Source organism: Sminthopsis crassicaudata, chromosome 4 (genome assembly GCF_048593235.1).
Source record: "Sminthopsis crassicaudata isolate SCR6 chromosome 4, ASM4859323v1, whole genome shotgun sequence".
Taxonomy (NCBI): domain Eukaryota; kingdom Metazoa; phylum Chordata; class Mammalia; order Dasyuromorphia; family Dasyuridae; genus Sminthopsis; species Sminthopsis crassicaudata.
The window spans coordinates 240688730-240715788 of NC_133620.1; the positions used below are offsets into that span (position 1 = coordinate 240688730).

Genomic DNA, 27059 nt, shown 5'->3' on the forward strand with positions numbered 1-27059 from the left:
ATCAGCTCATTTAAATCTCTTCAGGAATTAGCCTGTTCATCATTTCTTCTAGAATAACAATATTTCATTACATTCATATACCATAACTCATTCAGCCATTCCCCAACTGATGGGCATCTACTCAGTTTCCAGTTCCTTGCCACTACAAAAAGCCTGCTATAGAAATTTTTGCATATGTTGTCCTCTTCCCTCTTTCATGATCACTTTGGGATGCAGACTTGCAGCAAAAATCATTTGGCAGGTGATGATTATCTGAAAACTGGGTATAATAACCTCCCATTGTTGATAAGTTGATAATTTTGTATGGGTGCGAAAGATATTATAAAAGATATGCAGTTTGGTTGTCCTTTGGGTATAGTTCCAAGTTGTTTTCCAAAATGGGTGAATTATTTTACCACTCCACCAACAATATATTAGTGTCCCTGCTTTCCCACCTACTCTTGCAACATTTATAATCTTTTCCTGTCATTTTAGCCAATCTGAAAGCTGTGAAGTGGTACCTCAGAGTTGTTTTAATTTGTATTTCTTTCTCTAATCAATAGTGATTTAGAGCATTTTTTTCATATGATTTGAAATGGCCTTTATTCCTTCATCTGAAAACTGTCCATTTGTATCCTTTGACCATTTAATAATTGGAAAATGACATATTCTTATAAATCTCTAAATAGAAATTCAATCTGTATCAGAAATATTAGCTATAAATTGTTTCCCAGCTTTCTGCTTCCTTTGGCTACGTTGGTTTTGTTTGTGCAAAACCTAATGTAATAAAAATTATCCATTTTGTATTTCATAATGGTCTCTAGTTCTTCTTTGGCCATAAATTCCTCTCTTCTCTACAGATCTGAGAGGTAGATTATCCCTTGCTCTATCAATTTGCTTCTAGTATCATCCTTTATGTCTAAATCATGAATATTTTGAAACTGCCTTTTTGGCTAGTTTGAAAAACCAAAATATACTGTACTTCAATAAAGTCTGAAAGATTCTTATTTTTATTTTAATCTTCCTTGTTGAAAGAAGATTACTGAGATCAACTCAGATTTTTTCAGTTTCAATTTTATGTTGAGGTTAGGGTTTGTCACATCATTATATTAAATAGGGAATAAAACTTAGAAGTTATGTAAATAATTTTATCTAATTCAAGATCTTAAAATCAATACAGTGTGTAAATAATTCTTTTTCTATTTTCCCTTTTATTAATTCAAGCATGATTCTCTCTCCCTCCTATTTAACTCTTTCTCTGCTGACCAAATAAATATGAGAAGAAAAAAACCAAAATCCTTTAAATAGTTAAGAGAAGCATTTTCTTAAGCAGTGTTCAAAAATGCATCTCATTAGGCATTTTCAGTCCATTATCATTCAGTAAAAAAATGGATAACATGCTTCATCTTCAATCCTTCATTGCCTTGATCAGAGTTCTAAAATCTTTCAAAGTTGTATTTCTTGATAATGTTGCTGACATTGTATAAATTGTTCATGTCATGCTGCAGTTATTTATGTAAATCTCCTCAATTTTCCTGAGTACTTTCTTAACTATTTCTTCAAAATCATAATTCAAGTTATTTGAAAGGATACTTTTTGGTTCTTCTCTTGAAATAATGACAATTCCACAATGATCTAGTAAAGTATATACATTATACTTTGATAGTTGTTACACATGTTAACATTAGTTTATATATATATTGCTTTAAGAAATCGGTTCAGTAGTTCTTCAGAAATTCTTCTATAAATAAAATGCTATAATTTTATATTTTGAAGTCTGTCTTACTTAAGTATTGATCATTTAGAGACAGTTTATCTAAAGATTGCTTTTTTGTGCTTAGTAATCTTTACAAATCTCAAAAGATTAACAATAGCAGCAGGAGTTATTCCAGGTATTCGACTAGCAGCTCCAATCTAAGAAATGAAAAGAATAAATAAACAAAAAGCCATGATCATAATTGCTGTGTTTTAAAGTTTACAAAGTACTTATTATTAAGATTAATTATTATTAATAATAAACAATTATTAAATATTGTCTTATTTAATCTTCACAACAATTTTGGGAAATAGGTTCTATTATCTTTGGTTTATAGATGAACAAAGTGAGGCAAATAGAAGTTAAGACTTGTCTGGGGGATCACACAGCCACTAAGTTTGTGAAGCTGGATTTGAACATACATCTTGACTCTATGCCTATTACTCTATTTATGCCTTACCATGGTATCTCTAATTCTATGGTGAAAAAGGGACCACCAACTAAGGAGTATATTTTTCCAACTAGATACAATTAACTAACTGCATAGAGGCAATTATAACAAACACTAACAACAAAGCAGCAGAAAAACTTTAAAGTGAACTTGCTAACAATAAAACTCAATACTTAACACTTGCAAAATTAGCTATACAAAACATAAATAGTCATGATTCCATTTTATGGAAAAATAAATAATCACACCACAGGTCTGAGCTAGGATTAACAGTTGTTTCTTTGTATGATATGAAAGGCAGGACAGTGAGAATGGGTTTGGAGGCATTGGTGTGCTTCATTTTGCTGTTTAGTCTCACCCTAATATAATTTAAACCAGGGATGAGAGTCGTCTGGACCTTAGGTCACATAAGGTTAGCAAAAATCATTTGGCAGGTGATGATAATCTGAAAATTGGATATAATAACCTCCCATTGTTGATAAGTTGATAATTTTGTATGGGTGTGAAAGATATTATAAATATCCTTGGAAGAAAAAAGGTTCCTCATTCCTGCTTTTAAGCTGTTTGAAGGAAGATACCATGTCTAACAACAATAATAAATCTAACAAGTAGATAAGCTAAAAACATTAGAACTGCTAAAAATGTCATCAGTTCACAAAATCTAGAGCATAAGTGTTTATATCTCTTATATTCATTATATTCCCTTTTTCCGAAAGCTCAGGAAAAAAGTCTGCCTGTATTAAATATTTTCTAGAGCATCTGACTGGAGTTGAGCTCCCAAAAAACCACCACAATATTCCTGTGTGTTCCTCAATAAGATTAAAATATACCTGGGAAATTTACCAAAATAAATTTAAAAATCTAAAAAAATAAAAAAAATAAAAATACAATGCAATAAAGATAATAAGAGGTTTTCTAAGTCAGTTTCTATTTGAATTTGATATCATTGTTCTATAGTTTTTCTCCCAGGGAAATCTAACAAAAATTTAATAGAAAGGCTAGGCAGGATTTATTATAGAATTTCAGTGATTAGAAAGAGAAGATGAGGGTACAGAATCTGTGTTTTCACTTGTTACAGGGAGCTCCTGTGGTGAAAATTTCTGCATGCTTAAAGCAGGGCAGCATCTGCTCTGAAACTCTATGAAGTGGCCTGGGGGGCACTTGGAGATGAAGTAACTTGCCTAAAATAACAAAGCTCATATACTTGGGAAACAGGTCTAAAATCCATCCAGATCTTCTTGCCCTTTATCTGAAATTATCAATAACTATTACCATGAATAATTCCATACTTTTTATATTCCCTCCTCCCAAATGACATTTCCATAAGTTCATAGCAATTAAAGCTGTAAAGGTGAAGTTCAAACCTCTTATTTACAAACAACGTAAATGAAGTGTAAGGAAACTGAAATGTGCAAAAAAGTAATACAAAAGTTAAGAATTAGGACCTGACACTCCAAATCAAAAATCAGTTTTGCCTCCTACTCACTTTCATTAGATTTCTTTTAGACTCTGAATATAAATTATTTTGAAGAGATGGCAAATGACACAGGGGGCTCCTGATAAAAGGCATATTTAAGTCACAATTCTTGAATAGAAATTCTTTGTTCAAATCTCTGCTCCACAAAGATAAAGGAACACAACAAAAATATGACATAGTCTGAGATATCTTGATACTCATGACAAAATTAATGCTCTGTTTCTTTACATCTCATAGTCCTCTCATGTGTCACTTACTGTTTGTGGGCGACTAGAATGCAGCTTTTCTCGAACTTCTTGGGACAAGGAAACATCTTTGATAGTCAAATAATCCAGATCTTTTGGGAGCTGAAGGGCTTCATCTCGTTGAACTTCCTCTATTTCCTTTTGTTGATGAATCAGACTTAATTCATAAGTGGCTGGTGAAGAAGGAAAGCAGAAAAGTTATGTTATATTATGTACAGATAGAGATATTATGTATATCATGCTCTTAAAAAAAAAAAAGCAGGGATAAAAATCAAAATTAACAAATGTTCCTAAAAATAGATTTTATTCTAAATGAAAAGACTTGTTAGTGTTTTCAGTTTCTTGATTTATATTCCAGAGCCTTGAGTTTCACTATAATCAATGTTTTTACAATAATGATGCATACAAAAGTAGCCTAAAATGAATTTTGTGTGAGTATGATCTCCTCATCTCCATCAGAGTTTTTCTGAAGTTGGTTCTAAAGATAAAATTCACTAATTTTTTAATAAACCAAATTTTCAGCTAACATACATATACTTTTGAAGTTACCAAGCAATCAATTATTCAATATATACCAGACACCACTAAGTGCTTGACATACTTGGAACATCTGGGAAGATTAAAAAAAGTGAAGTAAAAGGACATTTTACTTGTTCCACAGACAACAAAGAAAGGGACTGGTAATTAGACCAATCTATGAATTAATTTTAGGATGGGAAAAGACAAATTCTCAACTGGAAACCTCTAGTGGTGATGATAAGCAATAGGAAGATTTTCTCCTGAAGTCTACAATTACCAGTATAGAAACAAAAAGCTTAGATATTATATTATTACAGCTGTGCAAACTGTCATAGTAAGTATTCTTTTTTCCTTTTGGAAGCATAAATTTGGAAAACCTTTTATAAAGTCCTATTTATTGGCAGATCTCTATTATCCAAAGAAGAGAAATCATCTCCAAAAAATTTGTGTTCTGGTATCATAATCAAGATAAAAATCTGAATGCTAACTGTCTCTATCACTAAACTGACTGGATTATTAGTAAAATGCACATGCATTTGTCCATAAGTATATGTGTATGGATGTGGATAGATGCATACTTGTGTATCCATCCAAAATAAATATATAGTGAATGAAGGAACGCTACTAAGATTTCCTTTGGTATCTAGAAGCAACATGTAGGGAAATACTGGACCTGAGTTCTAGTTTTGTCTTTAACTCCTTTTCTTTCTTTTTTTTTTCTTTTTTCTTTTTTTTTTTGGTAGGGCAATCAGGGTTAAATGAATTTTATAGGGTTTACGCAGCAGTAAGTGTCAAGTGGGTCTGAAGTCAAATTTGAGCTCAGGTTTTCTTGACTTCAGGGGCAGTGCTTTTTTTTTTTTAAGGTAAGAAAAATGTCTTAATAATAGAAAAGTTGCTGACTGGTGGCTAATTTTCTGCAATAGCTCAGGGTAAGTGGCAAATAAACGTAGATCACCAGGCCCCGGTATTTTCATGAAGGTAGTATCCATCACCTATTTGCAGGATTGTTGCTATAACTTAAAATGAGGAAATCCCTCATTTTAGGGAGAAGATAATATCTTAACATAATCTAAAGACACAGATTAATGATAGAACCATATTATATAGCACCAGGGTTCCCAGTCTTTTTGTGGGAAGCTATTTTTTTAGGTACTCAAAATTTTAAGCAGTGAATATTGTACGAAGGTATATTGAGATTCAGAGGAATGTCAATGGCAAGACTGCTGAATATGATCATCTAAGTGAGTTTTAACTTTGTTATATTATCATATTAAATTGAGCTACATTAAACAAATGCCAGTGAATAATAAAACCTTGAAAAGTTATGGAAAGAATACCATGGCAGGAAGCTGCCTAAAGTCGATAAATACTTTTTAAACATTCATTGCTAGATACTGTGCAAGGTGCCTGGGGAAACAAAGGAAAAGTGAGAACAGTTTCTGTGTTTCAGGAGCGTAGGAAAACAGACATATATACTTTACCTTCTATTTTCAGTCTATTCATTAGTTCCTGACATTCAGCAAACTTTGTCAAGGGTTCTGGAAAAACTTTGGCTAACATTGCCATGTCAACTTCTTCATATTTCAAAATGTCCAAAGCACTACAAATAACAAAATGTTTATTTATCAAAGGAATCACAAATCACATGAAGCAGATAAAGAATCAGAATACTACCTCCACATCACCTTCTTATTTTCTCCAACTCTTTGATAACTTTTAGAAAAAAAAAAATTCCTCCTAAAAGTCATGTGCAACTTTAAAAATGCAACTGACTGGAGGAACCAAATAAGTTCACTGTTGAAGTAACTAAATGGAATGAAAGCAGAAAGGTTCCTCTTTTAATAGAAAATGAAAGAAAACAGCAGCTTCAAAAAATTCTAAAAATTAATATAAATGCAGCTAATGAATTCTGAGCTGCTTTGTTGACAAAATCATTACTGTATATATCTAGACTGTAGACTCCATCTCTGGGGTCCCTTCCTACGATCACTATAACTCTTTTCTTTTCCCATTTAATATTCTCTCCATCTTTTGGGTGGTGAATGAAACAAAAGCATAAAAAACAATAGTACAACACAGAAAACATTTATAACATGGTTCACATTATTGATGAAAATTCCATGGAGAAATGAGTTATGACTTATTATATGTATTTTAAAAATCCAATCAACAAGCACTTACTAAAGCACCTACTCTGTGCTAGGATAAATAAATGCAGAGTTAGAATTAGGAGATAGGGAATTTCACAGATATAGGGAATTTTATCTACCAAGGAATCTAAATTACAGAGAGCTGCCTGAAGCACTGGGAAGGCAAATGTCTAGTCCAAGATTACAATCAATATGTGCAAGAGGTAGATCTTGAAACCACATCTTCCTTCCAAAGCTTTTTCTATCCAAGATACCACATTACCAATTAGGATATACAAAAAAACTTCACTTGACCCTACCATACTCCCAAGCTATCTTTTGGATAAGCTGTCTGACAAACTTCTTATACTGGAACTAGGAATAAAGTGCAGGTTTCTATCTTCTTTTGAGAGAATGATAAATTTGTAGAAATTTGATCTCCTAGAGAACACCTGGTATGCAGATGAATGAAGAGAATCCTTTGGGTTGAAATTAATTCCACAGCCTGCAAAAATCTTAAGACTGATTTTTGTTTAGTTTTTTGAGTAGGTAAAACAGGCCATTTTTTGCCTAGCTTTTTACCTAGCCTTAATCACTGAAGGGGTATTGCCCATATTGCTCAGTCAATCTGAGATCTGTTAAAAACCTTAGCTTAAAAAGGTTAAGGTCTCCCATTGTATTCAAGACCATCTCCAGTCATCCTGATCTCTATCTGGACACTGGATCCAGATGGCTCTGGAAGAGACAGTGGAACAGGTGACTCTGCACTGCCCTCCCTTATTTAAATCCAACTCACTTGCAAGTCATGGCAACACCTCCCTGATGTTATGCTCCTCTTTGAGAACAAATGAACTAATGAATGAACTGTATTTGGGAAGGAGATGACTAACAACTGGGGGAATTCCCCCTAACTGGAGGAATCAAGGTTAGAGCTAAGTCTCAGAGATAGTCAGGGATTATTTACCATGTCACAAGAAACCATGGATGAAAACAGAAGGCATATAAAGACTTGCATGAACTGAATTAAAGTGAAATAAGCAGAGTCAGAATAACAATACATACAATTACTACAATGCTGTAAATATAAACAATAAAACACATAATAATGAATGTTGTGAAATTTTAAAGAGAAAAAACAATCTCAAAGGAAAGATAGGAAAGAATATCTTCCTTTGTTTTTCTGCAGAGATGGGGGCAGAGGAACTCATCGATATAAAATATTTCATGTAACATCAGATTTTTTCTGATGTATTACTCATTTTTTTTGAATTTTTTTCTTCCTTTTTTTCTTTGTTATAAAAGATGACTCTCTGGAAGGGGGGGGAGATGTGGGAGGAAATCTGGCAGATGTAAAAGAAATCAATAAAAATCTATTTTAAAATAAAAGGAGATGAAGAGTGAAAAAAATTCCAGGCAATTCTAATAGTGAAGATAGGCATTTCTTTTTTTTTTCCTGAGGCTGGGGTTAAGTGACTTGCCCAGGGTCACACAGCTAGGAAGTGTTAAGTGTCTGAGACCAGAGTTGAACTTGGGTCCTCCTGAATTCAAGGCTGGTGCTCTATCCACTGAGCCCCCCTCTATCCACCTAGCTGCCCCCAATAGGCATTTCTTGGCAAAAAGTTCACAGAATGTCAATTTGTTTGTAGTATGGAAATAATATGTAATTGATCTGGAAAGATCAGTGGTAGTCAGATTAAGGGCTTTAAAAACTGGAGGGCTTACATTTTATCCTAAAGATAAGGGGGAACCCAATAAAGCTTGTCCATGACACCATTAGGAGGCAGCTAGGTAGTGTAGTAAATAGTGCTGGGTCTGGAGCAAGGAAGACTCATTTCAAATCTGGCCTCAGACACTAGCTGTGTGACCTCTGGAAAGTCACTGAATCCTCTTTGTCTCAGTTTCCTCATCTGTAAAAAGAATTGGAGAAGAAAATGATAAACCACTCCAGTAACTTGCCAAGAACCCCAAATGGTATCATGAAGAGTCAGACACTACTGAAATGACTAAGCAACAACATAGTACCATCTATCCCTGCATTTGAGGAATATCAATTTGGGAACTATGTGGAGAAGGAAGGATGCACTGGATGTAAGAAAGATAAGATAGTCATGGCTATATAAGTGGTAATTACCATAGAAGAATTATGTTCAACAAATTTAATTTAATAAACATTTATTAAGCACCTATAGTACCATGTAGAAGACACTTAAATGTCAATGCTGGAGACACTGCAGTCCCTGCCCTCAAGGAGTTTAACATTTTAACAGGAGAATATAATTTGTAAAAAGAAGAATTAAATATAAGGTAATGTGAGGAAGGAGATCACTAACAACTTGAGTACCTTAGAAAAGGCAGATTCTCACAGAGGGTAGCAGCTGAGTTTAAAGAAAACTAATAACTCTAAGGCAGGGGTTCTCAAACTATGGCCAGCGGGCCACATGTGGCCAGCTGAGGACATTTATGCGGCCCTCAGGGTTATGGCAAATGGGCTGAGGGGTGAAGACAGAGTGTGAGTTTTTGTTTTTTACTATAGTCCGACCCTCCATCAGTCTGAAGGACAGTGAACTGGCCCCCTATTTAAAAAGTTTGAGGACCACTGCTCTAAGGTGTGAGACTACTTGTGAAAAGACACAGAAAACAGCAAGAAGCAAAGTTTGAATGGTTTAGGATGTCTAATAAATCAGTTGGCAATGTGAGTCTGGTGATTAACAGTGAGGGTAAGGCTAGAAGTAGATCTGGGGATCATCAATATAGAGATAATTTAATTCATGGGAAATGATGAGATCATAAAGTGAAATGATACCGAAAAAATAGAAGGCCCAAGGCAGAATGGATAGATATGATCTAAACAAAAATTTTAGAACTCTAATTAATGTCATGATAAGTCAAAGATCCAAAAGATTAAAGGTAAAAATTTTATTTCCTCAAAATGAAGAGACATAAAATGTTGGACATGACTAAAATGGGAATTTCTTTTGCTAGACTAAGTAACTGTATTAAGGGATTTGTTTTTCATATTAAAAAATGTTCAATGTGGAAGGGAGGAGATAATGAGAGATTAATAGACATGTTATGTTTCAGAAACCGTTAAAAGGTCATAAAGTTAAGAAGCAACATGACAAAATCGAGTACTGAATTTAGAAATATAAGACAGATTAAAATCCTGCCTCTGATACGAACTGTTTGATCATAAGTCATTTAACCTCTTTGAATCCGAGTTTCCTTGGTTGTAAAATAGAAATTATATTTACTTTAGGGGTTTTTTGGTGAGGCTCAAATAAAACTATTTCAAGTATTTTGTGAATTTTAAAGTAATATCTAAAAGCTAGCTATTATTATTTTTACAAATATTTAAAAATAGGTAAATCCACCTAAATTACTTTACTTAAATTACTATTACCATACTTGGTATGGTAGTGCCATACCAAACTACCAAAAATTATTTTATACAGTTAAAAAAATAATAACAAAATTTACCTGGAAGAATAAAAGGCAAAGAATATCAAAGGAATTAATGAAAAAAAAAAGTGAGGAAAAGTAGCCTAATTATGAAGATGTCAAATTGTATTATCAAGTGATAATCGGGAAAATAATCTGGTACTGGATAAGAAATAGAGTGGTGAATCAGTGGAACAACTTAGGTACACAAGATTACTATAATAAATTACTATAATATTAGTGTTTGACAAACCCAAAGATCCAAGTTTTTGGGAGAAGAACAAAAATTGCTGGAAAACTGGAAAACAGTATGGTAGAAACTAGTTATAAACCAATATCTTGCACATATTACAAGGTAAGGTCAATGATTTAGACAAAATCTAAATGATTTAGACAAAAAGGAAGATACCATAAACAAATTAGAGGAGCAAGGAAAATTGTCAAATCTATGGAGAAGGAAAGAATTTATCTCCAAAGAAGAGATGGAGAACATTATAAGATAATTTTGATTATATTAAAAAGATTTTGCACAAACAAAACTAATGCAATCAAAATCAGAAGGAAAGCAAAAAGTTGGAAAACAATTTTTATAGCAAACATCTCTGATAAGCATCCCATTTCTCAAATATAGAGAGAACTGACTCAATTTTATAATACAAAGTCATTTTCCAATTGATATATGATCAAAAGCAGTGAATCAAAAGATTAAACAAATCAAAGCTATCTATCATATAGAAAAAATGTTCTAAATTATTATTGATTAGAGAAATGTAAATTAAAACAAGCCTGAGGTACTATCTCATACCTATCAGATTGATTAATATAACAAAAAAAGGAAAATGATAAATGTTGGAGGAGATATGGGAAAATTGGTATACTAATATATTGTTGGTGGATTTATGAAGTGCATTAAACTTACTGCTCCATCCACTGAATAAACAAAAAGTAATCAATTCTTAGGACATTTTACATTTACAAGAAAAAAAATAAAACAAAGAAGTGTATGGTGTGGAGAGGTCATGGACACGGTGATCAAGAAGGTATAAAAGTATTTTAATAGAAATGTCAAATAATATTTTCACTTTTTCTGTTGTTGTTTGCTTGCTGTTTTCTTTCTCATTTTTTCCCTTTTTGATCTGATTTTTCTTGTGTAGCATGATAATTGTGGAAATATGTATAGAGAAATTGCATATTTAACATATATTGGATTACTTGTTGTGGAGGAGATGAGGGGAAGGAAGGGAAAAAAATTTGGAACACAAGCTTTTATAAAGGTGAATGTTGAAAATTACCCATATATATGTTTTGAAAATAAAACACTATAATAAAAAATAAATATTTCACATTATCAAAATCTTTTCCTGCATCTATTGATATATAGGATTTGTTACTTTTATTATTGACATAATCAATTATGTCAAAAGTATTAATTATATTAAACCATCTGTACAATTCTGGTATAAATTCTGCTTGGTCATAATGTATAATCTTTGTACTATATTACTGAAATCTCCTTGCTAGTATTTTATTTAGGATTTTTATTAATGAAATTAGTCCATAATTTTCTTTCTTTTTGCTCTTCCTGGCTTAAGTATCAATGTCATATTTGTTTCATAAAAGAAGTTTGGTAGGACTTTTTCTTTGCCTATTATTCCAAATAATTTGTTTAATATTGGAATTAGATGGTCTCTAAATGAGTAAATCTGTCTGGTCCTGGTGCTTTTTTTCTTAGGAAGCTCATTTATGCTTTGTTCAATTTATTTTTCTAAAACAGGTCTATTTAGATATTCTATTTTCTTTTCTGCTAAGGAATAGAAACTAGCAAAAAAGGTTTCACATTTTTCTAATATTATTTGAATACTGTCAAAACCAAGAAACTCTACTCAAACGCTTACCTTTGAGGCTCACTTTTAATAGTGCTTATTGGGGCTTCTGGAATCATTTTTTTCCATTTGTATCCAGAAAACTGGAGAGATTTCAGCACAGCAATTCCTTCTTCTAAAGAAGACTTCATCAAAGAGGCTTGATTATACCGCTGCTGTGATACACAACCAGTTTCACTGTAGCCTGGGAAAAAAGAACAGAGGAGCAAGATAAGTTTTTAAAAGTCATTTATGTCAAGTAAAGAAGTCATAGGGAAAAGATATAATTACCTCGGAAAGTAAGTCTGCTGTCAGCATTATCAGGCCGGAGAGAGACACGGAACTCTACTCGGCTAGTAAACATTCGATATGGTTCACTGGTACCTAGTGTGGTAAGGTCATCAATTAAGACTCCAATATAGCCCTCTGTGCGACTAACAACAAATGGAGGTTTGCCATGGACCCGAAGACTGGCGTTGATTCCTGCTATTATTCCCTACACACCCACACAAACAAAACCAAAACTGAAAGGTTATAAGAATAATTGTGAAAGTTACTACAGATGTGTTTTATTTAAAGAGGATCAAAGCCTAATCATGTAAGAAAATAACATAAAGCATGCCAATGAACTTAAGTGAAACTTTTAAAAAAATATATGATTTTAGATGAGAAAGGATAAACACAGTTTCTCTTTTCTATTTTAGAAGTACAATTCTGTTAAAAGCAGTGTGACAATGGATAGAGTAGTAGAATCTGAAGTAAGGAAGAATGGAATTAAAATCTTGCCTCTCACACTGTATCTTTCAACTGTGTGACGAAGGACAAGTCACTTAATTTATTGAAGTCTCAATTTCCTGTACTCAAAGCATTTTAGAGATCTCAGGGATTGGAGTAGACCCTTGGTAGAGACCCCTTCTTCCAGATGGACTTTAAGCTTTACATTCTCCACTACAGTAACACTTTTGTGGAACATATGTCTCCTTGTTTTTTTGACTCACTTGATAACCAGTTATTTCTGTGGTGGTGTTATGAAAGGATATTAACACATGCATGAAATTACGTATTGGAAAAGAATCTTTAAGGCTGAACTTTGCTGTACCTAGTTGAAAGGTTTTGATAAGCAACAAACAAACATAACAGAATCTTCTATTTTGTATACCTTTCAGTCAACTATGAATATAAAGAAAGGTTAAGTCTGCTGTAAAAAATGTTAGTAAAATAGTCCTTTCTCATTTTCATCAAGGATACTCTTAGCATATGTGCAGATCATTTTTATAAAGATGACAAAATAGGAATTTGTAACTATTGGTATTCTACTGATTACATTTTTTCGTAATAGTTTTTGTGACTTTTGAACTCCTGACTCCAGAGCTCTATCCACTATGTCCCCTAACTGCCCCCAAGATATTTTAATTTAAAAAAATACTTTTTTATTATTATAAATTTGGCAAATAGAAAAATTTCCTTTTGTATAGAATAGAAAATGAGTAATATCTATGAAACTATAACTATGCAATTTGGATCTTTTTTGTATATTTCAAATATAACATGGGACAATCAATACTTTTCTGCTTGTATATCTTCATGACTTTTCATCTGCTTTCTTTTTTTAATGATTCATTGATATTCTTTTTTTCCTTCCTTTTTTAGCATCACATTTACTATCTTTTAATTTCTTCCCAACTCTCTTCTTCTTTCTCCCCAAATAAAATTCCTTGCTTTTAACAATAAAGTATAGTCATACAAAACATATCCATGCTCTACTTTAAAATGTATGTCTAATTCTATAACTCTATTCTATCACCTATCTGCCAAGAAGTGAGAAGCATTATCATGTTTATATATTACCAGTTTTGTGGGATAATGATTGGTCTTTGCATTGGTCAGAGTTCTTAAATTTTTCTTTATAATTTTATAGTCACATTCTATAATGTTCTGCTGGTTCTGCTTACTTTGTTCTGCTTCAGTTCAGACAAATTTTTTCTTATTTTCTGAAGATGGTCTAGTTTAATCACTCTTTCCTGAAATCAATAGTTTCAACAGAAATATAGTCATCTCCTGTTTTGAGAAGGTATAGCAAGCACTTTTATGTTTTATTCATACTGAATCTGAAGTACTTGGTGCACCAGAAAAAGAAGTAATAAAATAATGAGCATTTGGCTCTTCTCTCTTTTCTGTTGCTATTAGAACTTTTTTTTTTTGTTTGTTTGTTTTGGTACTTTTCTGAGAGAACAGTTGTTTGTTTGTTTGCTTGTTTTTTGGCAAGGTCATTGGAGGGGAACTTCCTTCAGGACTTGATGAGAAACTTTGATAAAAACCAGAATACAACAATTCCAGGGTTGAGATCTTCTTCAGCTCTTTTAATAAGTTCAGTATTCTAGCTCTCCTCTGAAAAATACATTTGAAGATAGGGGTGAGATTTTACATTTATGTCCTGCTCTCTCTTTCTCAGACTTTCAACAGTATCTCACTCTCTTTCAGGGAATATTCAGGTCAATAATGATCATGACTTTGTGCTAGTTGGCTGTTAACTATGATATTGAAAGTAAATAATAAAAAAATCTGACAAATCTGTTATAATTTCTGTGTTCTTATTGTCCTTATCTAGTTTGTGTCTATAAATATTTTGGAGTCAACTCCTTAAATCTAATATCAGAATTTGTACAGACTTGATTGTCTCTCCACTGCTTTTTGATATTAAGAGGCAATACTGATCATAATCTCCTAACATTCTCCTCCATGATTTATTAGCATAGTTATACTCTAAATTGATTAAGTCAGATTTTGGTGTTGCCTTCTTTATGTATCCTTTCTTCTGATTTAAGTGATTGTTATCTCCATTGCAATTAATCATTAGTCTGACTATATGTACAGATACATCATTATTAGTTGCTTTCTTTTTGTTAAAAATGTGCTCAAATTTTCTATATGATTTCTATGTTCTTTAAAACCTCTGAATGAAGTATTCATGACATAGATGTGAGACTTCTTAGTATGAATGAATGAAAGAAAAAACATTTCTCAAATATTTATCATGTGAAAATCCTTGTATTAAACACTGAGGATACAGAAAAAAAAAAAACCAAAATAGTGTCTATTCTAAAGAATTATAGGGGGCAGCTAGGTGGCACAGTGGGTAGAGCACCAGCCTTGAATTCAGGAGGACCCCAGTTCAAATCTGGTCTCAGACACTTAACACTTCCTAACTGTGTGACCCTGGGCAAGTCACTTAACCCCAGCCTCAAAAAAAAAAAAAAAGAATTATATTTGTATTATAATAGGGGGTAACAAAAAAAAATATATAAGGTTTCACCTGCAAATCAGAAATAAAAACATTATGGTCCTCCTATGGTACATCAGCAAAGAAGATGGCAATATATTCTCTTTAATGTTACTTCCACATAAAATCTTATCTGGTATCATGTTTAGTTATGTGGTGGCACTAAGGACTTTGGTGGTGAGAAATTTCTTTTCTGGATTTTTCAGTAGCTAAAGAAGTAGTGGCTGCAGTATCTGTAGAATCAGGTGCCAGGATGTATCTCCACAAGAATTCATTCCCTGGATAATGGCTGCAAAAGCTAGGCTAGGAGGAGAACCTACAGCTTGCGGGGTCAGTGGGGATGTATGATGTTATTCCTGGTACTTTTAGGCTCAAAGTCCCTGACCATATCTATGAAGGTCCTGCTTGGAATATTTGAATCATCTACAAGCCTTTGTTATTATTCATTAATTAAATATGAACAATATTTTTCAACATATTTTCTGCTATGTTCCCCTGTTGCAATAAAATTACTATGAAAATATGTGGACTTGCCTTGAAAGATTTTCTCAACTTCTTCTGGAAACAATAAAATAGGTAGTAACTTCACTGTAGTTCCCCAAGCTAGCAACACATTGAATAAATATTCCATTTCCAACAGTTCTTTTATAGCCCCCAGATACTGCTATCTGACCTGCCATTATAAGCTGAAGACTTCTAGGCTTTGTCATCCATCCTTGCACATTAAGGACCACTACATTTGGTCTTTCCATCTGACCTGCAGTTCAACTGTTCTGTATGTATTTCTTCTCCTAATTAGAATGTGAGCTCCTTGAGAGCAGGAATTACCTTGCTTGCTTTTGTTTATAATCCCTAAAGCATAGCCTAATGCTACAAACACTGTAACCTTTAATGAATAAAGGCTTGAGTTCAAATCCCACCTCAGATACTAATTATGTGTGACTCTAGGCAAGATTATCCTCCTTAAAGTCTTAATTTCCTCATCTATAAAATGAGAAATTTCTTCCAAAGTTCTTTCCAACTATAAATCTATGATCCATCAAATGCTGTCCCATTACATTCCATATATAGCCACTTACTTGGGCAGCTGCTTCTTCATAACCAGTAGTACCATTTATTTGTCCAGCAAAGAAAAGTCGCTGAACCAAATGAGTTTCAAGAGAAGGAGTGATCTGACGGGGATCCAAATAATCATATTGAACACCATAACCTATCCAAAGAATAAACAAGACTAAAGTAATGTCACCAGATTTCCTCAAAGCAGAAATGACATAATAAATATTGTTATGATTCATCAAAAAATAAGACAGAATACTTTTATGGACATAGTTTGATGTTTAGATTTTCTATTTCCAGACTAAAAGAAGTGATGTAAACTATGACCTCTTCTCTATACTTCCACACCTACCGCCCTAGTTCAAAAGTTCATCATGGGCACCTAAATGGTCCTCCTGCTGCAGGTTTCTCTTGCTCTAAGCTATCTATACACTGTTGCCAAAATAATTTTCTTCCATGTCCAATAAGTTCTACTGGCTCTATATTGCCTTCAGGATAATATATAAATTTTTTAGTTTAGCTTTTAAACCTATTCAAACCTTGAGTCAACTTAAACTAACAGCGTTATTGTACATTGTTCCTGTTTTTTGATCCTCTCACATGATGCTCTTATCTTCTCTGTGGGTTTCTGCAATGATTATTCCCTATGCCCAGAATTCACTCCCTCCTCAGGATCCTTCATTTCACTCAAGACACGTCTGAAATATCATCTTCTACCTAATCCAACATCTTGTATCATCCCCTCCTTAGTAGCCTTGTATTTATTTTCTTTATATTTTTTTCTGCATATACTTATGTATGTATTTATTGCCTTCCCATTACAATTTAAATTTCTTAAGAATAGTGACTGTTTCATTCTTAGTACCTGTGACTCTTTAGGGCCTAGAGCAGATAATGGATGCTTAATAAATACTTATTGACTGATTCACTATTAAGTAAAATAGTGCTAAACTTGCGTGGAAGGACAAATATAACATATTACCTGGTTGTACAATCCTGGCTTTCTCCAAGCCTCTGATAGATGTGATCAGCTGTTCTTGCATGTTCGGTGGTAGTGTCATAGAAAGCCCTTGTGGATAGATGAGATCAGAATCCATTCCTTCTGGTTCCAACCATACTTGATGTATACGGTTTGGAAAACGTAAAACCTTTGACTCAATTGAAGGACAGTATCTGTTAATAGAAAATTTAAAACAAATGAAGGAAAAACTAAGACTAACAATAATACAAAAGAAGATTCAATAACTTACTAAGTAAACAACTAGACAAGGAAAAACACAATAAAAAAGAGCTAGTATGGCTTCATTTAGAATAGATTAGAGCAGACTAACTTTATTTCATTTTTAGAAAAGGCTACTAACCTAGTAAATCAGAGAATGCTATAAAGACAAAATTTACCTGGATTTTAGCAAAGCATTTAACAAATCTCTTGGACTAATCTCTTAGAAAAAAATAGAGAAACTAGGCAATAGTGTACTTATATTCATTCAGAATTGGTTAAATGGCTGAATTAAAGATTATTCTTTAATAGCTCAATATCAACTTGGAAGGAGTTTTCCAATAAAATATTCCAAAAGCACTGGTTTTTGGTCTTGAACCTGTGCTATATAACATTTTTATTAGCACTTGGATAAAGGCATAGAAGGCAAGTGTACCAAATTTTCAGATTGCACAAATATGTAAGGAGGGATTAAAAATGGATGAGAAAGCCAGGCTCCAAAAAAGATAGACAGATAGAGGGCTCAGTGGGAAGAGTGCTAGAGTTGGAATCAAGAAGACATGAATTCAAATTCAACTCAGATACTGTGTGATCCTGAGAAAAATCTCTTTACCTTTGTTTGCTTCAGTTCCCTTATCTATAAAATGAGGATTATAATAGCAGCTACCTTACAGAGGGTGGTTGTGAGGGCTAATTTAGATAACATGTAAAACACTTTGCAAAACAATTGCTATTATTATCTTGATAGACTAAATTGTTAGGTCACATTTTAAAAGATGATTATACTTAATCTCAAGTAAAATGAGTATTTCTATATATTTAGATGAATAGAAAAAAGGATTAGATATCAAATTACAAGCATCTATTATGTTACATCTTGCTTTTCTTTTAAAATACATAATGAATTCAATACCACATTTCATTTCAAAAAATTACCTTCATAAGTACAATATAGGATTGGTGTGGTTCAATAGCAATTTATCTGAAAAAGATCTAAAAATGTAGATTGAAGGCTAAAATAATTTAACAATGCAATAGTGCAGTGAAAAGGTAAATATAACACACTAGCTAAAAACAGATATAACTTCCAGGAATACTACCGTCTGTCCTAGTTAGAATATATTTAGAATATCATGTCCAGTTCTAGTCAATCACTGATAAACTGAAGGACACCCAGGAGGGTGAAGGGCCTCAAGCTCAAGCCACATTAGGACCAATTGAAAGACCTAAAAGTATGTATCCTGAAAAAAAGATTTGAGAATTGGGAATGGAGAGAACAAACACTGACATGTATTTCAAGTATTTGAAGGGTTATCATGTGGAAGACATGATCCAACCATGTCATCTCCATACTCAATACATTCCATATCACTTCCTGAATCAAATACAAAATCTTATTTGGTATTCAAAACCCTTTATACCTTCCTTCTAGCTTCCTGCTCTCCCCACCTGCCTTTCTATCTTAGAACTTATTCCCCACTGGATTCCAGTGATAATAGCCTCCTTGCTGTTTCATAAACAAGATCCTCCTTCCTGGAATGGTTTATGTCAAGTTCCAACTAAAATCTCATTTTCTATAGGAAGTTTTTTCCAACCCCTTTTAAGTCTAGTGCCTTCTCTTTTAAAATTATTTCCTATTTATCCTATACATAGTTTGTCTGCTTATTTTCTCCCCTATTAAACTGTGAGCTGTTCCTTGAGGGCAAGGACTATCTTTTGCCTATTTTTTTTTTTTTAATTCTAATACTTAGCACAGCTTCTGCCATATAATAAGTGCTTAATAAATACTTGTTGACTCACTGGAAGAGGAATCAGAATTGTTCTCTTTGACTTTGGAGGGCAGAATCAGTAAATTGCAAAAAGGCAAATTTAAGCTTGTCAGGATAAAATTCCTAACCATTAGCTCTATCTGACAGTAAATGAACAGCTTTTTGAGGCAGTAAGTTTTGTAATTAGAAGTCTCCGGGTAGGAGCCAGATAATCACTTACTAGATATACTGAGATCTATAGCTCATAATCTATAACCCAAACTCATACTTTTTTGAATAGGGGCAGAACTGCATGGCTACTGAAGGAAATCCCTTTTAATTCTGAAATTCTGTATTTTAAAAAAATACATTTTTATTATATTATTATATTAAAAATACATATATATATATATATATATATATATATATATATATTAAAATATAAATTATTCAGCATATTGTCAGAACAGTTCATTCTTACCGGGGTCCTTTGGTAGTCTCTTTCACATGAGTATTAAGATGAATGTTATCATTAACAATTTGTTCAACTCTTGGGTTGGTATGTGTTAAGTAACATGGTAGCTGGTCTTCTGGCTAAAAAAAACCCATAAGATGTTACAAAATTACTTTGAACCTCTAGTTTTGTTTTAATAAAATTATGAATTATGAGATGATTTATACAAGCTTTTTTTAACTGATATTAAAATCTATGAAGAATAAACTTCATAACTTCTTTTTTTTAATTCTAAAGAGAAAGAAATTTATTCAAAGTCACATAATATTAGGAGTCATGATCAGAAACTAAACCTTCATTTTTAAATTCTCAACTCTTAAATGTATAATAATTTTTTTATAATTTTTTTTCACAGTATATATGCATGATTAATTTTTTTTTAATAATATTATCCCTTGTATTCATTTTTCCAAATTATCCCCTCCCTCTCTCTACTTCCTCCCCTTGATGACAGGCAATCCCATAATGTATAACAATTTTTAAAAAAACGAAATGATGAGGAAAGCTATGGGGAAATTAATAGAATTTTAAGAAAGGTGGGGCTAATTTTTTCTAAATTAATCCTTTTAAAGATTTGTTGCTTATACTTTAAACAAGAAATTTGGACTGAAATTAGATAAATATGAAATGATTTCCTTTAATATTAGCTACCAAGACTCCTACAAAAAAGTTTCTAATCCATTCCAATTACTATCATAGTTTTGAAAATTCTTACCCTAAGCCAGACTGCTTCACTGAGAAAGCTGAATGGTACAGATGGATTGTCAGGCATTTGCTTATTCAGAATACTAAAGTTAATAGAATCTTTGGCAATTCGGGGTGGAGTCCCTGTCTTCAACCTTCCCACAACAAACCCCAATTTTTCCAGAGTCTGTGCCAAGCCAATAGAAGACTGATCTCCTAGGCGCCCTGCTGGATATGTTTCCAATCCAATTAGAATCATTCCTCTCAGAAATGTGCCAGTTGTTAGGACAACACTCTCAGCATACACTCTGCTTCCATCTTCTAGATGATTTATGAAAAAAAAAGGGGAAGGGAGTGGGGAAGAAAGGGAAAAAGAGAGAACAAAATCAATTGTCTTTGTTCCAATTATTACCAAAGATTAAACTGGATGGTGACTATTCTATGTCATTTGACTAGTGGATTTTTTAAAAATGGATTTCAATCTCTAGAAACCTGAGACAGTTACTCAATCTGTAAGGTGGGCTATACTTTGTTAACAAGTCCAAACTTGTTGGGTGAGTTGTCTACAGATACCCAAAGAGTCCATGGATAGATTTCAGGGGCTCTGTGAAGTTGGATGGGAAAAAAAAAATCACATCTTTATTTTCATTAACACCTAACTAAAATTTAAAAACACTACTTTGAGAAAAGAGCCATAAGCTTTTATCAGAGTGCCAAAGGAGAATGTTATAGAAGATTAAAAAGTCCTGTGCTAGAAGCTAGAATGGAACTAATCTAAATAATCCAACTTTTCTTTTAAAACAAACAACAGCAAAAATGACCACAAAAACCACAAAAGCTTTAAAAATAGACACTGTCAAATATCCTATATCCAATATATACCTAGCACAACACCACTGACACGACATTTTCCAGGGTGGTCTGAGTCTGGTTCCATAAGAAGAAGATCTTCCACAGCTGTCTCTTTAACAGTTAGCAGAGGCGTAGTCAAGATTTCCTCCTACCAGAGAAGAAATGATTGAGAAATCTGAGTCAAATTGCTTCCCCGCCAATTTCATTTTTTTCCTTTATCTATAAGCATTTATTAGTCCATCTCTATATGCCAGGCACTAGAAATACAAAGACAAAAATGAAACTGATCCTGACCTCAAGATGACAACATGAATATAAACAAGGATATGCAAAATAAATACAAGGTAAATTTGTGGAATTTTTGAGGGCAAGGGAGGAAGGGCCACTAACTGCCCTGCATGCAATAGGGAAGGTTTCATATAGAAATAATTATTTGAGCAGAGTTTTTGAAACTACGACAAAAAACAGAAGAGGGCCCAGATCTGAAGGCTAGGAAACACCAAATAATAAGATGGCATTAAACAGATGATGTACTATCAAAGAAGATTGAGGGATTGTAAAACAGTTAAGAAAAGAACAGAGATAGAGACAGAGAGAGAGGGAGAGAGAGAAAGAGAGAGACAGAGACAGAGAGAGGAAAAGAAGGAGGGAAAGATGGAGGGAAAAAGGGAAGGGAAAAAAAGGAGAGAGGACAATGATGTCACAAACACCTTGAAGAAAGAAAGGGTGTCGAGGAAGAGGTAGTTAAGGATGTCAAATATATTTATTTAAATTTCACCTGCATCTTTTGCTTATAAAGTTTTCTATCAATCTGAGCTCGGAGACCCCATACAGCTGGTCCTTTACATCGGTTCAATACTTTATAATGTATACCAGACTGATCACAGATCCGAGAACACAGACCATCCAGGGCATCTATTTCTCTCATTAAATGACCTTTCCCAATACCTCCAAAGGAAGGATTACAAGACATCTGACCTGAGAAAAGAACATACCAAAACAAAAAAACAAAACAAAAAAATTCCATTACTTTTGAAGTCATCCCCATGAGATGTAAATGAAAGCCAGGTCAACAATATACTAAAAACTAAATAACTACTATGTGTCATATTTAACTAAACTATCTTGTTGTTTTTGTTATTGATGTTCCTTCCCTTTTTAGAAAAATATTGTCAATTCCCAGATTTCTTCTCCAATTCCTTTTCCTAATTCTCTTTTGTGAACAAGCAGACTAACTTTCCACAATAATTGATAATGATTTCTTAACAACTCTTGTGATTCTAGTGATTACCAAAACAGATCTAGAACTGAAAGAAATTACAAAAGACCATCTAATTTATCATTTTCATTTTACAGTTAAGAAAATTGAGACCCTCAGAAATGTGACTTGCCTCAGGCAATACAAGTGCTAAATTTCAGAGGTGGGATTTGAATCCAGGTCCAAAGTTCTTTCTACTGTACTGAACCTGAGTTCATATATAATTATATTGTTAATAATTCAAGCTATTTATGTAACTTTTCCAATTAATGCAAATGCCTAGGTATTAATAGCTACTACAGACAGTAACAGTGGGCAAACCTGGGGGATATGGATAGTGAAGGGAATGGACACTTTCTAAAACAAACCCTAGATAGCAAGGGAGAAACCCAATTAGTTCTTTTTAAAGATCCATGTTAACTTCCATCCAATTTAACACATTCGGAAAAAAGAACCCCCCACTATAGGATACTTATCAAGAATTTCTTTTTAGCCTCTGCTTGAAAATCTCCAATGAGGGACCCACTACCTCCCAAAGCAGCTCATTCAATTTTCGGACAACTTTTAACTGTTAGGCATTTTTTCCCCTGACAGAAGCCTAAAACCCCCTCTTTGCAATGTCTACTCATTGCTCATAGTTCTATTCAGGTCAAACAGAACAAGTTTAATTCCTCTTTCAAATGATAGCCTTGAAATACATACACTATAAATATATTCCCTCCCTATCTTCCTCTCTCCCAAATTTATCTTCTAGAGGCTTAATGCCTTCAACTGTATCTTGTATAACATGCACTCTGCTTCAATAACCTGGTTGCCTTCCTCTGGACATTCCCCAAATTATTTTTTCTTTTCTTTTCTTTTCTTTTCTTTTCTTTTCTTTTCTTTTCTTTTCTTTTCTTTTCTTTTCTTTCTTTCTTTCTTTCTTTCTTTCTTTCTTTCTTTCTTTCTTTCTTTCTTTCTTTCTTTCTTTCTTTCTTTCTTTCTTTCTTTCTTTCTTTCTTTTTTTTTTTGATAACTTTTTATTGACAGTACATATGGATGGGTAATTTTTTACAACATTATCCCTTGTACTCCCTTCTGTTCCAATTTTTCCCTTCCCTCCCTCCACCCCCTCCCCTAGATGGCAGGCAGTCCCGTACATGTTAAATATGTTATAGTTTATCTTAGATACAACATATGTGTGCAGAACCCAATTTCTTGTTGCACAGGAAGAATTGGATTCAGAAGGTAAAAATAACCTGAGAAGGAGAACAAAAATGCTAACAGTTTACACTCATTTCCCAATGTTCCTTCTCTGGGTGTAGCTGATTCTGTCCATCACTGATCAATTGGAACTGAATTAGATCTTCTCTCATTTCCCAAATTATTAATGAAATGAATATATCACTTCAAATGTCTGAGCTGGGCAGAATGTAGGACAATCAATCAGTTCTCTGTTCTTATAAGCAATGTCTCTCTTTTAAGTAGTAACACATTACTAGCTTTTCTGGCAACTACATCACACTAATGATTCAATATTAACCCTATCTCTAGTTTTTTGTGATTCATCCTTTCAACTAAAGAAACTGGACCAAAATCTTGAATTTATTTTCATTCCTAAGAATGACGATGTTACAGTACCATTAGCTAAATTATCAAAAGATTCTTTTGATTCACACACAACTTTGGACACCTAAGCCTTTTTTGCAAGTTACATTCCTATTCTAACTCAGTAATACGATTACAACATAAAGATTAAGCTTAAAATATGGAAATTATAGCTTTACATCTCTAGAAAGGTTTCATAAAATTCAATTTAGCCAATGTGCTAAGAATTATGCTAAGCAGTGGGAATACAAAATTGCATAAGAGTTCTGTACCCAAGGATTCTACAATCTAATACGAATGAGACTGAGGCACAAGAAACTATAATAGGAATGACAACTACAAGATTTGAAACCTTAAAAAACATTAAAATCATTAGAATAAATGCAAATGAGAGATCTAAAGCGCTATCAGTGACTGGAGGGATAAAAACTTCCTGCTCCGGGGTCAGGAGGGACTTCATTGGGGAGAACGGGAAAGAACCTCAGAAAAGAGTGAAACATTGCCAAAAGTTTTTAACTCAGGTTGCTTGAACTTTTTCTAAAAAAAAAAAAAATTAAAAAAAATATATATAAATCTGATTTTCAATGTATCAGATTTCCTTTCACATTCTGCCTAATTATTTCATTCTGAAAAGAGGTCCACAGGTTCTACCAGACTGTTAAAAGAGTCCAGGGCATAAAATGATTTTAAAAAAAATTAAAAGGCTGGAAAGGTCATCTCATCCAACCCTCTGATTTATACACGAGGAAACTGAGTCCCTGGGAGGTAAGAGACTTGCTCGGAATTAAACAGGGCCTGGTTCCCCTCCTTTTCTCTCAGAATGTAGAACGGATGGCATTCATTCGGCAAGAACAAGAATTCAACAAATGACCTAACTTCCTCCGCTCCTTCCCTTTCAGTTTGAAGCCCCTCCCTTGCACCCAGCGGGAGGCCGCTGGAGGCGGGAGAGGAGGAAAGAGAAAGAGAAACGCATGCGCATTCGGAGCCCTTCATCTCAGCCCTGCCCCTTCTCCGCGGCAGCTCCTACCGATAGTGTCTACGCGGTGCGTAAGCAGCAGAGTCCGGGAGCCACAGCGGGCCGCGGCCGCCGCCGCCTCCGTCCCCGCATGCCCCCCGCCAATGACCACCACGTCATAGTGTGGCACTGCAGGGCCTCCGTAAGAGCGGGAGATCGGCAGGGGCCGTTTGCTGAGGCGAGCCGCTACTCGGCAACTCCAATGGCCTAAAGGGAGCATGGTGAAAGCGGGGCAGAAATCGCCGCTGCTAAGAACTGTGATGGGGCCACTGCAGGTGCTCAAAGTCTATGGCGAACGAATAGTACTCGGAGACTGCTGGGGGCCGCCATCTTTAGTGACGTCATAACCCGGCGCGCGCGGCCTTAGAGCGCCGTGAACCCGCCCCTTTACGCCTCCAATGGTCCTGGTACCCCATGGGACGGAGGAAAAAGGAGGAGGTTGAGGAGGCGGGCACAACCACGTGCTTCTGAGCTAATTCTCACATGATTTCCTCCCCCCTTTCCCAGATGTTAGTGTGTGGTCGGGGTCTAAGGCAGGGGTTTTTTATCTTTCATCAGCAGTTAAATAAACTTGTGCTTTTCACTAACCTGAAACCGAAATGTTGCATTTCCTTAAGTTTTAGTTCAAAAGAAAAAAAATTAATTCCCCATGTTCTGAAAAGGGTGCTATCAGAGGGTTCTATAACACAGAAAAAAAATAAAATTAAGATCCTCCTTTTCCCCCTACAATGTACAAAAGTAATACATAAGTAACACATCCCTGGTTCCTGGTGAGCTCTTTATTATTTTTATTTATTTTAAAATATATTTATTTTTTTATTATTATCGTTAGTTCTCTCTCTGTGTGTAATTACCTATCTAAATGTCTATATTCCCTCTTAAAGAGATATTAAAACATTCTCCCCTTCCTTAATAGGGTGCCCTTGATAGCACTGTAGCCAGTAAACTTCTCTCTCTTTTGCCCTAGTTTGAGTCCTGTCAATTAATAGCAAGCCTTTAATAAATGTCTACTCCATGTGCTCCAGTAGGAACAGGATACAAAGACAAAAAATACAGACCGTGTCCCTGCTCTCAAAGAATCTGCATTCAGTCAGCTTAAGGTCAAGTTCCACTTGAAAGTCAAACCTATGCAGAACTGGGATTTCTAAGAAGTAGAAACTTACTTTGAGGGCTCAGCCAAGGTTTTTATTTTTGTGTGTGTTTATGTGTGAATTTATTTTAGAATTGCTTATTTCTGTGGTGAATATCATTAAAAATTTAGTGGATAGAATTTGAAGTCTGTAGACTAGAATTTCATAACTAACAACAAATGTGGAGATTTTTAGAAAATAACCATTTTTTTTTTCCCTGTGGTGTGGTATGGCTGTGGAAAATATGTTCTTCTAAATAACATTGTAATATTGTTTGAAAATGCAGACATGTATGGAATAAAATCAGGTTTATTTGTGAAGTAAAAAAATAGAATAAAACTAGTTTCTGTATTTTCAATCAGCTGGTTGAAAGCCATTAATCACACTTTCTATACTTCAACAGAAAAAAAAAAGTGTAAAACCTTTAAATTGATATTTATGCCTTTTCAGCTTAAATGTTTTTAATCTAGTTAAGTCGTTTAATCAATCCTTACTGCTATATTGAAAAAGTTGTTATTCACTTTTCTAATATGTATACATTATGAATTTTGTCCATCAGAAGCTTTAAAATCCAAGTAAAAGTGGAATTTGCACTTTAAAAAAAAAAAAAGAAAAGAAAAAGAGGCCTGCAGCCTAGCCATCTGTCTTTGTTTCTGGGATTTACCATGTATCTTCTTCCTTCCCCATACATCAGCCCTATCCAAGCTGACTACATGTGGTTTCTTCACACAAGATATCAGCTGTGTCAACCACTTGGGTACTCAGGCTTCAGACTTGTCTTGTCTCATGTTCTTCAGTGCTCTAGATCCTAGTTTCTTAAATTGTGGGTAGTGATCCCATGTAGAGTCTTATAACTGAAT

At 33.9% G+C, this 27059-nt stretch overlaps 1 protein-coding gene across 1 annotated transcript; it reads right to left on the reverse strand.

Moving 5' to 3' along the window:
- Positions 1-1173: 1173 nt before the first annotated feature.
- MTO1 (mitochondrial tRNA translation optimization 1) lies at positions 1174-25409 on the reverse strand. Its single transcript, XM_074310495.1, has 12 exons — positions 25082-25409; positions 21988-22187; positions 21240-21357; positions 20389-20678; positions 19641-19753; positions 17175-17365; positions 16216-16346; positions 12148-12352; positions 11890-12061; positions 5909-6027; positions 3921-4081; positions 1174-1893 (listed from the first exon to the last, which is right to left on the reverse strand). Exons 1-12 carry the CDS (start codon positions 25287-25289, stop codon positions 1792-1794), a joined length of 2010 nt encoding a protein of 669 aa, XP_074166596.1. The 5' UTR covers positions 25290-25409; the 3' UTR covers positions 1174-1791.
- Between the last annotated feature and the right edge of the window lie 1650 nt (positions 25410-27059).

Excerpts from the sequence above, each read along its gene's own strand:
- MTO1 (XM_074310495.1), bottom strand. The coding sequence starts at position 25,289 with ATGCTCCCTTTAGGCCATTGGAGTTGCCGAGTAGCGGCTCGCCTCAGC. Across the intron at positions 17,366-19,640 it reads GAGACTACCAAAGGACCCCG|ATACTGTCCTTCAATTGAGT; the intron begins GTAAGAATGAAC and ends TTCTATTAACAG. Across the intron at positions 12,062-12,147 it reads CAGCAGACTTACTTTCCGAG|GCTACAGTGAAACTGGTTGT; the intron begins GTAATTATATCT and ends CTTTTTTCCCAG.